This window comes from Mauremys reevesii, linkage group 3 (genome assembly GCF_016161935.1).
Source record: "Mauremys reevesii isolate NIE-2019 linkage group 3, ASM1616193v1, whole genome shotgun sequence".
Classification (NCBI taxonomy): Eukaryota; Metazoa; Chordata; order Testudines; family Geoemydidae; genus Mauremys; species Mauremys reevesii.
In genome coordinates this window covers 201,190,153-201,208,988 of record NC_052625.1, presented here as the reverse complement: position 1 = coordinate 201,208,988, position 18,836 = coordinate 201,190,153, and the positions used below count along the sequence as shown (strand labels likewise).

The window sequence follows — 18,836 nt, the reverse complement described above, 5'->3', positions numbered from 1 at the left end:
TCCGCGTCTAAGGCAAACCAAACCAGCCAGCCAAAGAGGACTTTAGTTTCACCCCACTGGCTAACCACAAGTTACACAAGCAATTTCCTTAGACCCTCCAGTTTTCCAGTATCACCACCTGTCCCACTCATCCTGGGGATGAATGGTTATGAAAACCAACCCCAATAAAAGAAAAAGGTTCTCTCGATCCCAAAGAATCAAGCCCCAGGCCCAGGTCAATATACAAATCAGATCTTACCCACAAATCACACTGTTACCAATCCTTTAGAATCTAAAATCTAAAGGTTTATTCATAAAAGGAAAAAGATCTAGATGAGAGCTAGAATTGGTTAAATGGAATCAATTACATACAGTAATGGCAAAGTTCTTAGTTCAGGCTTGTAGCAGTGATGGAGTAAACTGCAGGTTCAAATCAAGTCTCTGGAGTACATCCCCCGCTGGGATGGGTCATCAGTCCTTTGTTCAGAGCTTCCGTTTGTAGCAAAGTCCCTCCAGAGGTAAGAAGCAGGACTGAAGATCAGATGGAGATGAGGCATCAGCCTTTTATAGTTTTTTTTCCAGGTGTAAGAACCTCTTTGTCCTTACTGTGGAAAATTACAGCAAAATGGAGTCTGGAGTCACATGAGCAAGTTCCTGCATACTTTGCTGAGTCACAAGGCGTATCTGCCTTCTCTCAATGGGTCAATAGTATAGCTGATGGTCCTTAATGAGCCATCAAGCAGGCTAGGCAGAGCTAACACCAACTTGTCTGTGGTGTCACCCAGAAGCACAGCAAATTTGAAATACAGACAGTATAGAGCCAATACTCATAACTTCAACTACAAAATGATGCATACATATAGACAGCATAATCATAACCAGCAATCCATAACCTGGTCTTAGACACCTTATATGACCCCCTTTACATAACATTTGGTGCCACTACTCAATGCACAAGAAACAATACTAATGCACAAGAAACAAAGCTAATACGGCCAATCTGTTTTTATTGTCCATGCTGAAGGGATGCCAATAAAACTACATGAAAGTGACAAAAACTGGATTACAAATTTTCAGTTGTAATAATCTCAGTTGCAGCAGGTAAAGTATGTTTTTAAACCATCAATTTAAAAACTGTAGTGTGTCCCTTTAAAAAGAAGAGTGCCATGAACTGGCAAACCTTACTGTTTTTTCTACTGTGAGGACAGATATTCCAGCCCAGAGGGAAGGGTGCTGCTTTTTGAACAATTAACAGCAGATACTGCATTCCTGTATAACAAGTTTATAAAAAACAACAAAAACACCTATAAAATGCTGGATTATGTAGGCAGGGAAGAGAGAAAATGGTCTTTTCCTCTGTCTTTTGCTTAAGGGTCATTGACAACAGGGCTTTGGAGCGGAGCCCGGAGTGGAGCGTGGAGCAGCTCCGGAGCAGTGGAGCTGCAGGTTTTTGCCTGGAGCTGGAGCACAGCTCCAAAGCCCTGACTGACAAAACTAGAACAACAAAACCAAGAAGAGTACCTTAACCCACTCAAGATTCCCATTAATTAAGATCTTCCCTATATAGTTAAGGGTTGGAAATAAAAGTCCCCAGTTCTGATCTCAAATCTGTTTTCCACCAATTTTACATTTGTGTAAGTGACGGCAGAATCAGATCAATGACCCTTACTTGGGCTGTCTGGATGTAATGGAGAATTAAGTACATCAAAGATTAAATTACAAGAGGCAATTTAACTTTTGAGAGCTATAAAATTATTACCTCCCCAGGAATCTTCCAAACACCTCAAATTAAGAGTTACAAATTCTAAATTATATTGTGTGCCGAGTTTAAAATTCCTCAGAACAATGAAGACACCACCACATTAACATACACCTCTACCTCGATATAACGCTGTCCTCGGGAGCCAAAAAATCTTACCACGTTATATGTGAAACAGCATTATATCGAACTTGATTTGATCCGCTGGAGCGCGCAGCCCCACCCCCCCGAAGCGCACAGCCCCGCTCCCCCGGAGCGTGGCTTTACCGTGTTATATCCAAATTCGTGTTATATCGGGTGGCGTTATAACGGGGTAGAGGTGTATATGAAATTCATCTCTGACTCAATATCCCTTAATGAGACTACAAACCACGTAGAAAATAATCATAGGCACTTTCCTTTCCACAGCAGGTATAGAATAATATTTAGAAGACTATATACAATATTTCAATGTGTATACTTCAGTCCTTCCTCACCAAAAAGCTATGAACTCCCATAAGAATGCACAAAGCTTCTTTAACTACAATTATTGGTCATGTTAGCATACAGGGAAGTTTGAGAGGGAGAGAAGGACAACTCCCTGCTGAGCAAGGTGTGAGTACTAATCTTGGGGTGAGTGAGCTTGTTTGGTTCTCTGTCTTTTAGGTTAAAGTCACAGTGTCAGTTGAGATTGCATGTCTGGATATTTTTTGAGCCTTTGTTCCCTTCGTCATCCTCAATCAGCCTTATGATCACCTGTGTGATTAACAAGTGGGTAGGGTTGACCTAGAAGAGAAGGGATTAAAAGCCAGAGGCTAAGCGACCGAAGGGAACTAGAAAACAGGGAAGTTTGAGAGGAAGTTTGCAGGAGGGAGACGTAATATAATCACTATGGTTAGGAAAGGCCGCATAACCAGTGCCAGTGCTGCTCCTGTCTCCTCCACCTGCACCTGCATCCAGACAGAGAACCTGACCATGGATGCCTCTACCCAGATGTGGATTTGCAGATACTGTGGCCTGTATTTGATTTCATAGAAAGCCAAGCTGGGGAGACTATCCAATGTGAAAGGAGTCTGCTGGTGGAATCTCTCAGGAAGCAGGTGGGAAAGCAACAGGAGGAGGTGGCTAGGTTGATAAGCATCTGTGCCCATGTCATATGGAGACCTCCAAGGTTAAGGAAAATATCCACCTAGAGAGGCCTGCTCTCGCACCACTGGGGGAGGAGGATGCAACTTTGTCACAGGGAGGACACTGGCTGCTACTTACCTCTACTAGCAGGCAGTGATCCACCCCGCTCTTAACACAACAACCACAGTGATGATGGAGAACCATTATGCTGCCCTTGCAAGAGGGGATGAGGAATTGCTCCCAAAGGTGGAGGAGAAGCTCTGTATCTCCAAGGCTGGGAGGATTGCGACCACCACTCTCAACAGGGTAACAAGTCTTGTGGATGGGGGGGGAAGTGGCAGATGTGGTACATCTTGACTGTAGTAAGACTTTTGATAGCGTCTCGCATGACCGTCTCATAAACAAAACAGAGAAATATATCCTAGATGGAGCTACTACAAGGTGGGTGCATAACTGGTTGGAAAACAGTTACCAGAGAGTAGCTTGTTCCATAGTCAAGCTGGAACATCTTCATTCTTTTCTTATTTAGAAATATGTGGATTCCTTGAAAGGTACTTTATCTTCACTGCAACAAACTGACAAATGAAAGCAGAATTTCACACATTTTGCTTGGACTTCAGGACAGTGATATTAATTACATGAAACTATTGAAGGAAATGGCAAATTAAAACATGCTAAGACACCAAGATGACTGTATCTGTATTACATTTACAGCCTTAAAAGGAAATCCATGACCTGGTATACTAAGCTTTTGATGTAGATTAACTTTTCCAAAGGGGGGGGGGAAAGTTGTGGGCAGTTCTTTGTAAATTGCTATGTTGACATAAAAACCTGACTCCCATTTGAATATTTTCATGTAGATGATTTTTCTAGCTTTCGTATGCCATATATAAAGACTCTTGTTTGTTTGTAAATCACAAATGATGATTCATCTTTACTACTGTCAATTTGCACTGAGACTGGCCTATGAACGATATACTTCTTGCATGCCATCTACAGGTAGACTTGTTCCTCAATTAAAAAACTTCTCCAACTATTGAGAGACATTTGCCTGAACAGCAAGCTGCTTAACAACTAACATCACCAGGCCATAGAAAGCAGAAGACAGTTTGCAAGTAGGTCAACAATGTTAAAAGATATTCTATAACTTGAAGCTGTATTACATATCCTGTAAAAAACAAACACACCTTTATGTAAGGTGAACTTAAGGTTGCAGGCATATTACAGGTGGTTTGATGATATCCATAACATCCTGAAAAGTAGTGTAAAAAAAAAAAAAAGAAAAAAACATCTGAAATGCAGAGTAGGGCTTGCACTTCTCAGACAATAATTGTTCACATATGGATGCCACCTTCCCTTCCCTTCTTTGCAAACAGCGTAGGTTATTATAGATTTTGCCACATTAACAAGACTAAAAAGAAACTTGTTTTACCTCCCACTGTAGACTGCAAACTTATCCTATTATAATCTGCCTTCAAAATCCATTTTATTTGTGAGTCTCAGTGACAAAGTCTATAGCTCGTGACACGCTATAGAGCTGCATGAAGACAACTGGCATATTCAAGAACTCATTCTTAGTGGTGCTCAGCACCTGTAACTCCCACTGAAAACAGGGGAGCTGAGAGGTGCTCAAGACCTGGCTCTAATTAAAAACAGTTTTCACTTACATTATAGTCCACAGTATAGAATTTACAAAACTTTTCATAGCTCTGATTTGGATGGTCACAATGAAGGGGAGATTGACTAGCAAAGAGCCAAACTGGGGGGAGGAAAGAGGGATGGGAAGAACATATTTATCCTTTAGACATTTACGTAATAGTTAAAAAATAAAATTTTACTAAGTTTATTTCATGTTTTGCTTGAGAAAATACAGCAGTTTCTTTTTATAGCCCTATTACACACACAAGCCTGCAGGGATAGTTACAGGTTCTCTTTATTACATTTTCTCCATAGCAAGAGTTTTTGATTAGTTTCTGCATTTTCATTTTTAGTCTTGAGTTAGTATGAAACTATTTTACAGCCTGATTGCATTCTCAGTCCCAAACTGGTTGTCTTTCAAATGCAGAACCAAAAGATTCTTATTCTAGTCACACATTTAACTGTCATTTCAACTTTTTGTTCTAAAAATAAAAAAGAACATTAAAATAACTATAGTAGGTTTCGTTTGACAACTGTAGGAATTTCTGAATCCTTGTTTTGTCTCTCACACCAGACACAGCTCTCCAGCTCATAGGCTGTCATGTGATGATCATATTTGTCTAGTTTCATAAATTAATACTTAAGGCCCTGGACATTATGCAGTTCTTTAGCCTCCCAAATGGCTGAACATGTTTACATTTTTGCCAGGATGCTACATTAATCCACATATCACAAATCCCCCAAAATTCTCGTGTTACTGCCACCTTCCAGTTCCTTAGTATAGACACCTACCATTTTCTGTACAACAGCCACCTTCCTTTCCGGCACAGCTCCTAAATATCCAACTCCTGCACGTGGTAGGTGTTTCACATGGCAGCCACCTCCCCAGGCTGTTCAACTCCTAAACCACATAAGAGTGGAACCTCCACTTCTGTGTGGTTTATGAGTCTTAGATGGCAGCTGCATACTCTTGGAAGCCTCCTTCTGCTGTCCTCAAGATAGTATTTCAAATCCTTCTACCTCTGCCTGTTCCCACACTTACCCATCTTAAGTTCCATGCAGGATGGGTAGTCAGCTGCCATGCAGAGTGCCCAAGCATCTCAGGAGTCCACACAAGCTCTTGATGAATTTTTGTGGGATTTGAGATCATATATACATACATACACACGCACACAGTCAGAATTATTTTGGTAAAATTAAAGATCCCTTTTGAGTACAAAATACAGTTCAGCTCTACTGCATAAATCAGGAAATATGCTACGTAATTTAGGTCTAATATGCCTTGTAATACAATAAGTCCTACTAATAACTGACTTAAAAAAGTAATTGGTTTTGCCAAAAATCTGTGCAACCATTCAAATAGTTAAGTCATAATTTTAAATGACAAAGGCCTGGATTAGAGGAACTATTTTACAGCTAAACTTTAAGCTTGCTTAGGAAGTTGATCTATAAAAGTCAGCAAGAGTTTGCATAGAAGAATTTCATAAGAAAGATCTACAGGTGATCTTACTGAACACATCTGTTAAATACTGTTTTCAAACACTCAGGCAACAGAGCTACACAGGCAATACTAGTCATACAGGAAACATCAGTCTCACAAGGCTCTTTTTGCTCACTAGAATTACTGGTTAGCTGTATTTCCACACCCTCAGTACACCAATATGGATCTTGTGAGCTGCAGGCTTCCCCTCAGCTCGCTGTCAACAGGCCAACCAGTCACAGTCCAGGATTTTTTGGAACTTTTCCATAAATGCTATGTCCATTCCATCTTCCTTAGTGGATGCTTTCATATTACAAGACACAGTATGAAGACTTGTTTAGTGTGAGACTAAACTGAATATGTAACTCATGAATTCCACTCACAATTGGAGCTTTAGAAGTGAATATGAACGTTCATCCATACGGCAAGAAATTCCTCAACAGCATACTGATGTGCACAGAGCCAATTAACTAACAAGTTCTGTTTCTACACCCACAGAACATCAACTGGGAATTGATGCCATCCCAAGCAAAAGTAAAATAGGAGCTAGCAACAGAGAGGAAAGGGGAAAGAAAAAGGCTGTAAATTGTAACTTATTCTCTTTTCATCTTCAGGCATAGAAACATTTCCTTCCCCAGCAGGCTTGAGGTCAGATAGCAACATAAGAATTGCAGGACCAGACCTGACAAGTGATCCATCTAGTCCAATATTCAGTCTCTGGCCATGTTCAGTACCAGATGCTTCAGAGTAAAGTTCAGGAAACCACATACTGAATAGTTATGGAACCTGCCCAATAAAGGAAGCTTCTGCGTAACCTCAAGAAACAAGTGGTCACGGCTTATGCCCTGAATCATGAGGCTGATATGATTTCAAAAAGAAAGTCATCCTACTTAATGTAACTGTGTATGTTCCCATCATCAATATAAATAGATAATCCTTTTATGAATCCTATTAAGCTTTAGGGATATATTGTGGCAATGAGATCTACAGAGTAATTATGCATTGTGTTGCCTTTCTAATACTTCACTGAATGACCTCTTGTTCTTATATTATGAGAGAGTACATAAGAAGTCACCCTTTGCCTTTTCTGCACCATTCATTATTTTACAAATCATTCCATCTCCTCTCTAAACAGTCCCAATTTTTCACCTTCGTGTATGCGTCTCTAATCATTTTGGCATCCCAACTCTGGAAATCTCCAGTTTCTGCTCAGTTTTTCAGATGGAGTGACCAGAACTGAAGACTTCATTATTTTATGCTAGGATGAACTGCTGTTTTTTAAAAAAAAATACAATGGCACTATATTCACACTCCTTTAAAACCAACGTTAAACAACGATCAGATGTTTTCATTGAACTTCTCAGGTCATTTTCCCTGAGTACTACATAACTTTGCATTTGTCAACATAAAATTTCATCTGCCATCATGCTACCTAGTTCACGTAGATGTATTAAGTCCCTCTGGAGTTCCTCAGTTTTCTCTAGTCACAACTAGCCTAAAAAATTTCTTCTCATTTGCAAATGTTGCCATCTCATTATTCAGGTGTTTTCCAGGTAATTCATAAAAGTAAAATTCTGGTTCTAATAGCATCCTGGGGGCACCCCAATGTCAATATTCAATATGGGAAAAAGTTGACCATTTATTCCTACTCTCTCATCTCTTAGCTGGTTTTTAAACCTATAACAGCGATTACTTCTCACCCCTTGACTACTTAGTTTCTTAAGGGATTTTGCCAAAGGCTTTTTTTTTAATCCAAATAATATTATATCAGCTAGTTTTCCTTAATCTGCTATTCTGTGGACAAGTTCAAATCAATTACTATGCTACAGATTGCATATTTTAGTTAGCACTTCAGCCACTACACTCTGTAGTCCCTTTAGAACTCTTGGTTGTATGCTACTTAGTACTCTGGACTCAAAGATCATTATTTTCCAGCACCATGTCTTTTGATACATCAATCTCTTACACTATCTCATCTTTATTACCTGAAAAGAGCAGGTCTGGGGAAAACCCCATCTCCCTCTCTTCTGGAACAGGAACAAAGAGCTCTTAAGTTCATTAAAAACAATCAGTCCCAACACAGAGAAAGAGTTGAAGAGTTCAGTATACTGGATTATCTACTGTTTCATCTCAAACTTATTAAATCAGCCACTCATTTCAAATCTGCGGTTTATGAAAAACTCACCCTGCTCTAGAACAGCTAGGCTGTTTGCTGAGCTCCATAGAAATTAGTTCTGCTTTCTCAATACCCTGTCAAGTTCACCTAGATAAGATTTATCTCCTCAGGGATATTACCCAGTGGTTAGCGGTAGCCATAATGATCCAGTTGCCATGTCTCCATGACTCTCAGAGTAGAGCTTGTTAAGAATCTCTACTGGCAAAGGTTGTAACCCATAATTGTTTGCCATCTTCCGCTCAAGTCTCAGTAGGAGCTGCCACATCTGCCTCAGAAAAACCTGCGGAAGGTGAGTGGCTGAAGAATCCTATAAAGGCACTAAAATGTTCGTGCTTATAATTGGTTGTGCTGCTGCTTATCAAGTGAGCAAAGGAGATAACCCATAAATTCCAAACATGTATACTGAGGATGCAAAAAATCTCAGCTGAATAAGATGCCAGCTGATTCCATCTTCAGCTTTCTGAAAATCCTCAGGGGATAGTGAAAATTGTGTAAATTCTTTACACAACCCAGTTTCCTTAGCAACAGACTCTGCTGTCATTTTGAACACTAAAAACAAACCAACCATGATTTAGGGGTTTTTAATTAATTAATTTATTTATTATTTATTATTACTAAGAGCAGTGTTAGATATTTGAGGGTCACTGTCAACGACACTTCTAACTGAACAGTTTTTACCTAATATTAGTATAGCCAAAAGATCATTTTTGTTTGTATTTTTTTGTTTATATACAAAAATTACAAATTCATAAAGTAGTCAGTTGCACAATTTACCCTGGAAGGTCCCTTGTTTGTCAGTCTGTCATACAATAATAGGGAAGGGGGGGATTTTGAAAACAGTTATGTGACTATAAAATCATAAATAGGGACTGGAACTAAAGAACATGCATAGTATCTGAAAGTACTTTTAGCGCTTAATAAAGGCACATAGTAAAAAAAAAAGTACAATACTCTTTGTAACGCTGGCTTCTATTGGACAGATTTAGTAAGTGCTGTAATTTACAACCATCCTTTCTTGTTCATAACCCTGGGTTTGACCACTATGCAAATTAACCAAGGTTTATCATTTACACACAATTACAGTTATGCCCTGTAATTTAACTCCCCTTCCCTAATTGGTCAAAAGTAGTTAATTTCTAGCCTTTTAAAAAAAAAAATCTCCGTCTTTTTAAATATGTTTTCTAAACAAAAAAACAAAACAAAAAAGTCTAGAATCAAGAAGCCTTAGAAGCTTCAGAAAGTGCCATCTATTTATGGGTTATTCAAAAACTTAGTTCTTACAGACATCCCAGTTGTTATGCAGATATTATCTTTTCACCCTTATCAAAATGAATTCACACCCTCTCACCATGCCAACCACAAAACTAATAAACTTTTGACTAATGCTTGCAGTGCACTGTAAAATTTTATGTTGGTGAGGAAATATGAGCCCTGACCTTCTGCAACAGAGAGAACACAAACAGCTCCATAAAATAAAATTAGGCTTGGTCTACACTAGGAACTTTATCTTCGTATAACTACATCGCTCAGGGGTGGGATTTTCAGGCGACACAGTTATATCAACATAACCACAGACGCCAACTTTGTGAGTGCCCCAGGGCTCAAGCACCCACAGAAAAAAAAATCGGAGGTGCACAGCACCCCGGCCCATTGCCTGGCCCACACTCCGCCCTGAGGCCCCACCCCTGCTTGACCTCTTCCCCTTGGGCCCCATCCGTGCTGTGCCTCTTCCCCCAAGGCCATGGCCGTTTGCTCCTCTCTGCCCCCTTCTCCCGTCATTCATCCTTAAGGCAGGAGGGGGCAGAAAGGAACAAACAGTGGGTGAGAGGCGCTCAGGGAAGAGGGCAGAGAGGAGCGAGCAGCAGAGACACTTGGGGGGGGTTTCGGGGGAGGGGGTAGAGCAGGAGCAGGAAGAGGCCAAGTGGCAGGATGGTGTGGGGGTGGGGAATCCACCATCAAAAACAAAAGTCAGCACCTGTGAACCTAACCCCAGTGTAGGCAGTGCTATGTCAATGGAAAGGCTTCTCCGGTTGACATAGCTACCGCCACTCAGGGAGGTGGAGTACCTATGCTGATGGGAGAAACTCTCCTGTTGGTATAGGTAGCGTATTCATGAAGTGCTGCAGCTGTGCCGCTGCAGTGCAGTAAGAGTGGAGATGGGAGGAGCGAGACGGAAGATCAACTTCTAAGGATCTATAGCAAAGCATTTTTTATGACAGCAGCTTTAGAGAAGTTGTTCTTGGTAGGCATTTGCAGACAGTGTTACAGAACGTGTGTGTGTGTCTGTGTGTGTGTCTGTGTGTGTGTCAAAATGCAGCTTCCTTCTTTCCAAGGGAGGAAGGACACACACAAAACCAAAGTAAGATTGGAGCCAGTATTGTAGCATACCACCTTGGAGGTTACTCTGTAGATTTTGAAGTTGATCTACTTTACATGAGCAGATTACTGACACTACCAGCAAAGCCATAATAAGGGCTACTCAATACAGTAACTGACTAGATTTCTCTGTCCCATGTAAGACCACTCCTGGGTTAAAGAAGGCTAGCAGGGGTAATAAGTGTCTTCAAGGTGTAACCTGTTCAGAAACACACAGAGTCAGACACACTTCGTCTAAGGCTTTCAAATCATTTGAGTAGCATTCATTAATTTTCACCATCTCTAATGAAGTAGGTAAATACAAGATCCATCCTGCAGGTGGGGAAAACCAGAAGCAGAGATGTTAAAAGTCCAAGTTTTCAAGATATCCATTAAGAGTTGGAATAGAACTCAGGAGTCTCAAATTTTCTTTTAAACAACACTCCTAACTATGAAGTTTTGCTTTACAAATCTAGAGTATCATTAAAAGATTAGTCACTGAACATCCAGTCATACGTAAGTAAAGCCATAAAGCAGCCAGAACAGTTGACTTGCTGGATTGTTTAACGCTTAAAATAAAATAAAAAAGAAAAGAAAACAGGGAGTCAAACCTTCCAAACTCTACAGTTGATTATTTTGCGATGCAGGTGAAAGGCAAGTGTGGAGAAAGCCTCCTTTAATACGGAATACAAGGATCCCAAGAGTTACTAATAACTGAATTATAAATTGCCTTGTTCACGTACAACCTCACTTCACGGTCCCTTACCCCAAACTAGGACACTTTATCAACTGAATTTTCGTTACTGCCTGAAATCTTCTACCTAAAACTTGAACAAAGCAGTGAGGAATTTTCCACACACTCATGGGCCTGGCCTCGAGGAATTTGTGTGGGGAGGATGTAGGGACAGTGCAGATGTTTTGGTATAAATCTGCTAGATACAGATATGTTCCCTCAACCATCGTGCCACAGTCAAACTTCTCTGACTCTCTGCTACCCTTTTCAGTTATGCAGGACTGTATTTGTCCCTAAAGTAATATTTCACAGACTGTGGAAACTGGGAAATGGAAAATACTTGCTTGCCTGTTGACTTGGCCACAGTACCAGATTTTCTGACATTTGTGGATGGAGGGATGTGTAATGCAGAACTTTAATCAGACTGGCCAATGTCATAGCTAAAGGACAGGGATGAGGTAGCCACGTAATCCATAAAAAACCAACAATGAATATGAGCTACTGTGTTCCACACCAACAACCTCCATCTGGCTTTGCTCCAATTATATGGTTCTCAGTTTTGTACTTAGGCCTTCAGTCTCTTTACTTAGAAGTGGGAGGAATACTAGTTTTCCTTTCACAGGGGATACACACCCTGTAATCCCAATATAACAGTCTAGCAAATTTGAACTTTGCCCATTGTTTAGTGAGCTGACTCAGTCCAGGGAAGCGAAAGCACTTCCACCTCGTGACTGAATTCCCCACCCACAACAGGTATTTTAACGACATGTTCCTTACCCACTACCAGTGACATGAACAGTTTAGACAACTTTCAAGACAGAATTAGTTGGTCTTGTGGCTAGAGCCGAGGACTGGAGTCATGAGCTAAATAATATGGGTTCTATACCTAGCTCTGCCAGACTTCCTATTTGACTTCAGGCAAGTCACAAAAGCCCTGAACCAGCTTCCACTGACTTCAGTAGAAGCCTTTTCATTGACATCAATGGAAGTTTGCATAGGGTTTCCTTAATCTCCTCTTGCCTCACTTTTCCACATGCTACTTAGGGCTTCAGAAGTTTACATGACCTCATCTAGCCCAAAGACTAAGTCTACTGGACAGGATGAATTACTGTACCACTACACTCCCAAAACCACTGTAATTTTTAAAGAAAAAAGTAGATATGCATTGTATTTAACACTGTCAACCAACTTTAAGTAAGTTTTTTGAAATGTAAAGAACTACAATTCTCACCTGTTATTCTTTCCTTACCTTCCTAGCATCAATATACTTCCTAACTCCTGGTTTTGCTCTTTTTTTAAATAATGGATAATGTCATCTCTTTTGCTGTATTGTTTTCAATACATTTTCACTGGTCTCTCTCTACACTTCACCCTTCTTTCTTTCAGCCCACTTTGTTTTCTGTTTCTCCTTTCTTCTCCTGAGAGCAAACAAGAAATAAGCTAGTCACTCCCCCTCTCTTTCAAACATCACCAGGACCTTTGGCATTTAGGGGTTAATAAATTTGCAGTCTCTTGGACATTTTCTACACAAAAGTTAGTCCCTGCCTTCAACTGTCATCTCCATGCTAAGGATTCCTAATGCATCTAATACACTCAATATCAAGGCACCTACTATAGCTATAGCTCTCTCCAATATGCCTACACGGCCTTTCCCTTACTGACCAGACAAGCACAGTTGGATGAAAAAGTATGAGCAAATTTCCTTCTTCCAAAAATGAGGGAGACTTTGCCCTGCTCTGAAATCATCTGTCACATCTAAAACAACCCAGACAGGAGTACAGAAATGAATAAATGAAAAGGTAACTAATGGCATTATGGGTTGAAATATTAGTTAGGGAAGGGTGGTGAGCAAGTATTCACTCTAGAATCACCTGTAGATCTCAAAAAGAACAGGAGTACTTGTGGCACCTTAGAGACTAACAAATCTGTTAGTCTCTAAGGTACCACAAGTACTCCTGTCCTTTTTGCAGATACAGACTAACACGGCTGCTACTCTGAAATCTGTAGATCTCAAGAGTACCTTACTGAGGTGGATACACATTATTGGCCTCATTTTAAAGATGGGGGTAACTATATTGGAGAATTTAAGAAATGTGCCCAAGGTCACATGTCGGAACCAAATTCTCCCAGTTGCTAGGTCCATACCTAATGTAGTAGACGAGTGCTTCTTAGTTTAAAAGTCTTACCTGGCATCTCCCTTTGCAAGATTGGTGTTTACAGGGTGAAGAATAACCTTGTTTGTGTCCACATCCACCACACATTTTGTATGCAGATCAAACTCTATAAAGAAATAAAGGAGTGTCAAATGCTATTCTTAATGTATCAGATTTTATGCACCATTGCTTCCTCTAGCCAGCAAGCTCCCCACTAGCCACGCAATAAAAAGAGAACTAGTGTTAAACTTCAGTGCCAGAGATATTCTATTGTGATTGGTTTAGCCTGATTTAAAAGCATTTATTCTTTTCAAAATGAAAGTAGTGTTTAAGTTTTGTTGAAGGCAATACGAGACTTATTTTAGGGAAGTAACCATTAGCATAGTACCATCTTGGCAGCTCTCCTTGCTGCTGTCACAGTTCCGCATATCTAGTCGGGGGCAGGCCGGCCCTAGTATAAGGCAAGATTCCAGCTATGTACTCATCCACTGGTGTGACACAGAGATCTCGTGCCAGTTGCCAGCACTGAGACACCAGCAGATTCCAGACCAACTGCTAGAGACAAGAGGGGTGACATCCCTGGAAGTAATAGGCTAGCTGGTGCGGGTAATAAAACCGTTAGGAGAGTATGGGAATACTCTCCACCGTAAGTACTAAAACAAGTTTTTGGTAGAAGTGAAGAAAGACTGAAGCGCTTACTAACCAGCAGGTGGAGTCATCAATAGGGTGACATAGGAGCAATATTATGACAGTATATAAGAAAACCCACTTTTACAAGGCCCAAAATGAGTAAATAGGTATATCTCCAATTATTAAATTAAATACTATCTCCTAGAACTGGAAGGGACCTTGAAAGGTCATTGAGTCCAGCCCCCTGCCTTCGCTAGCAGGACCAAGTACTGATTTTTGCCCCAGATCCCTAAATGGCCCCCTCAAGGATTGAGCTCATAACCCTGGGTTTAGCAGGCCAATGCTCAAACCACTGAGCTATCCCTCCCCCGAGGCCAATATTTTCTATATTCATGACAGATACTAATCATATTGCTTAAATCACTTCTGAAAAATGCTCAGATACTATGATGATAAAAGCTGAACCTGAACAGAATATCCTCACTTTTACATGCTAAAAGAAACCTTATTTGAGTCACCAAGATGTGTTCATACCTAAACTGACTAAACATGTTTACTGTAATCCTCATCTCCACCTCCACTCTTTGCATAACAGCTCAAATTTAGACTGTAAACTCTTTGAGGTAAGGACCATATGTTTCACTTCATTCTGTGAAACACCTAGCACTTCTGGGCACTACAAAAGTAACATAGTAGAAGCAGGTTTCTTTCATTTTCCATGTAGCCATCTATGAATAGATTTGTTTTTTACCTTATCAAAAAAAGGTTAAAAACAACCCTATGCATGTGTGTGTGAGAATGACCTACGTCTGTCATCCTATGAATAAGCACAAAACAGAAAGCCAAGGTGCAAGGCTGCAAGAACCAGATTTTATTTGTTTGAAGAGCGCTAGTTGCAATTAATCTAATGTGACCCAACCATATAATTGTTCCTGTCGAATGCATTATATAAAGCACCAGTAAAGAGCAGAGATAGTTTTGTTCTGAAAAATTTTCAACCAGGCAAATTTCTGAAGCTCTTCTAATATTAGTTTTGACTCCTTCCTCCACATACTGACAATCAGTTTGCCTATCATTATTATACAGTACTGTCAGTTTAACTGAGTTTATATTTATGCTCTCCAGCCATGACATGCCAAATTTTCTTGGTCTGGTTGGCTAGTAATTGCATTTCAAGATTTTTAATAAGCAGCTTATTCCTCACAATTACAAAAAATATTTACATTTCTAGTGTAAAGCACAAAGTGGAACAAGAGATGACTTATGTTCAACCCAGCCTTGGACAGTAGGTCTATCAATGTTGTGTTTGGAGACAATAGTCCTCCTCTAGCCCCTGAGATTAAAGGGCAATGAAGTGCTTCCTGTTTGGGGCTCCCCACCCGCTCAGGGTCTCAGTGAAATTTAGAGAGATCTGTTTGGGAAGTACATTCAGCAAGTTTGTAAGGAAGATGGAATAGCTCCTCAAAACCACATGTCCTCAGGAAAAAGGAAGGAAAAAAAACCTGCCAGCAGGTTTAGCACATATTATACACACTATCTTTTGACAAAGAATCCTGTGGCACCTTATAGACTAACTGACGTTTTGCAGCATGAGCTTTCGTGGGTGAATACCCACTTCTTCGGATGCAAGTGGGTATTCACCCACGAAAGCTCATGCTGCAAAACGTCAGTTAGTCTATAAGGTGCCATAGGATTCTTTGCTGCTTTTACAGATCCAGACTAACACGGCTACCCCTCTGATACTATCTTTTGACAGTTACAAAGATATCGTAAAACCACCCTCTATGCTAGAAATCCTGCAGACAGATTGGTATGTGTTAGACAGGCAAACAGGACCTCGAGAAACAATTATACATTATTTGATATGTTGGAAGGAGAAATTAAGAGCATTAAGGCTACATATCCAACCTACCTTGTGTATATGATAGCCTACACCTTAACCCTAAAAAAGAGTGGCTGGAATTCAGCCTTCAAGTAGATCATGTTCATATTACATTAATTGTGTTTTGTTTACAATATGTAATAGCTTATGTGCTATGACGGATGTGAAGGCTCAGACACCAGAATGCAAAGAGCACAAACTAATTTTTTTAAGTCTCATGATTTTTAAACCAATCTTATGATTATTTTTTAAAGACTGACTCTTGATTGACTGTTTGGGGCTGGCAATACTGATTAATGGTACCAGATCTACTGGGACTAGATACAGCATTAATGGATGAAGCACAATCAACAACCACTTGTTTCATTAAAGGCAGAAGAATACTATAGGATACAGTAATCGGCTGACTACTTTTAGAGAATTTGAGACTTCACAGTTTCATCATCTTGGAAAATATTTACTATAGAGTAACAAAAGCCTATTTCAGAGCTGCAGAGCATGGGAACTGGGACATCTACTCCGAAAACAAAAGAAATCAAAAATATCTTTGCCACGTATCCAAATTTACCTTTTGGACTTGCATCAGGTGTTTAACAAAGTCATGTGAATAACTGTTAGATAATGTGCACTCACCACTCATACGTGCTGGTATGTTGGCTTCATTTGAATGAATGAATTCTTACTGTGCAACTGAGGCATGAAGGAAAATGGTGGGCATTTCCTCTCTCCCGACCTTTTTCTTGATTCCTCCATGGTGTGCATGAGGGGAGACTCATCTTCTTAAAATCATTAGAAGAAGAGCCCAGGTCCTGAAGACCTGAGGAGCTGCATCGGAGTGGGGCTTCACCTAAGTGCATCAACCCCCTGGCAACCCTTATGAGTCCGATAAGAGATCCCATACACAGGCCTTATGCTTTTAGCCCTGTGACTAGCCCGAAGATCTTGTGTGGTTATGTAAACTCTACTTCTTTATTTAGGGTGAAAATTAAGGAACTGCATGTCCAATTTCACCTCAAATTTTGTAGATAAATACAACTTTAGGCCCACACCTAACTTACCAGTTCTAAGGCAGATACAACCTTCAGGGGATTTTATAGATTGGATCTGAGACTCAAGAAATCAGGCATATGTGGAAATTTCTGATACTGATGTGGGGTATTTTTAAATAGCTACCTCTGAGGTGGCTATAGTTCAATGGTAGACAAAGTGATCCTAATATACAGTTTGCAAGAAGTGCTGTGTGATAATTCTAAAGGAAAAGTGCGATACTAAAGTAAAACTTGTATGTCTGCAATTTATCAAAATGTTGGTCAACATTGAGGAGTTATGTTGCCTTTTAAAACAACCATTTCAGTTTTATGAAATCTGTTGGCTATAATGACTAAAAGGTATATTTTATGTGGTTTATACTGAATAACTGAAGTATGAAAACTATGAAACATGAAAATGGTATTAACTGTATAAATAACTAAAGCTTTTATTTAAAAATGCAACATTGCTAGGTCAAATTTGGCCCAAAATATATAAGTTCAAAATAAGCTTTCACAAAGTTTGAGACCAATAGAAGTTTTACCTGATTTTTTTTTTTAAAATGCCAGTGGAATTTCTTTTTTCCAATTTAAAACAGATTAACATTACTCTGCAGAGTTTACAACTGTACGTTGTGGTATTATTTGAAGACTTCAATAACTCAGACATAGGTTAGGGGTTTGTTATAGAAGTGGATGGGTAAGATTCTATGGCCTGCTTTGTGCAGGAGGTCAGACTAGATGATCATAATGGTCCCTTCTGACCTTAAAGTCTATGAGACTATTATGCTACTGCATGAGAACCTAAATGTGAAGTTAGATTTTTGTTTACTAAAGTTTGTCCAAGCTGAGAAAAATGCAGAAATCTAAATAGCACTAAATGTGAAGAGTTTTGAAAGCATTTGTTTTTTAAATTTTGAAGTTTTATAACACAAAAAAAATTTTAAAGAAGCACCATCATCTTAAAAATTAGTTTGGTTTTTTTTTTAATTTGAAAGTAGTTTCAGATACCACATATGCTTTCTGCCATCTTTTGTTTTAGAAAAATCTGAAAAGTCATTATTTCTTCCCTTTGCTATGTGAAAGGCCCACACAAAGGGAAAACCAACTGATTATATACAAAGTACTGTCAACTGCACAAAGTAAGAAGAAAAAAATCTGCGCAAAGTTATAGCAAATGTAGGCATTCCTTGTACAACAGTTATTTAAAACAGACAGCAGTGTGATTTAAGGTGATATGTTCCTTCAACCTAACATCCCTTTATTTCTAGACAGTCCTCTTTCAAGTTTCCTCTGCTATATAATTCTGTAAGTACAATTCGTAAATTTTTCAGTTTGCAGTAATTATAGATTGTTTAATATGTATGAGTGCATCAGGAAGAGCACAATACTGTATTGTGATCACATCAGCTAGATAAGTTAGAAATCAAAGAGATGCTCATGCACATATAGTACACATGCACATCACGAGAATTAATGACAAGTTGTTGAAAACCCATCGGAAGTGTTCCTTTTGTCTTCTGCTGTTCAATCTGATATACAAGAAAAGAAAGCCTGCCAAATGTTCCTCATAAAGGCATTCCATGTGGCAGTGCATTCTTTTTTACAGATATTTCTGCTGTTGCATATACTGTTCATTGCACAAATATTTTAAGTAAATTAATTAGTCTGGAAAGTTTCTAATCCAGCAAGTACTCTGGTGGAAGTACAGTGTGCAAGACTGCATAACTTCTCTGCTTCATTGAAGTAATGGCTGCTTTAAAGTTACACTCAAATCTTAGTGCAATGGCGTTTACTCTCCCATAAACATGCTAACCAGAAACCAGTTTTAGCAGAGTTTACTCTTTGACTATATCTGATCATTTGTTGACTTCAAAATGATCAAGTAAACATAAAGCCAAAACATCAAGGTAATC

The 18,836-nt window shown here is 39.5% G+C and overlaps 1 protein-coding gene across 4 annotated transcripts in view; it reads right to left on the bottom strand.

The window, feature by feature from the left end:
* The window catches only part of KIF13B (kinesin family member 13B), a 200,953-nt gene that overhangs the window by 177,296 nt on the left and 4,821 nt on the right, over nt 1-18,836 (bottom strand). For 3 of the 4 annotated variants that reach the window (XM_039530153.1, XM_039530150.1, XM_039530151.1), the window contains exon 2: nt 13,414-13,507. In XM_039530153.1, coding sequence (XP_039386087.1) covers nt 13,414-13,507 — 94 coding nt within the window. Of the gene's footprint in view, nt 1-12,476; nt 12,503-13,413; nt 13,508-18,836 lie in introns of those variants that run through there. The other variant, XM_039530152.1, reaches the window with a different exon arrangement.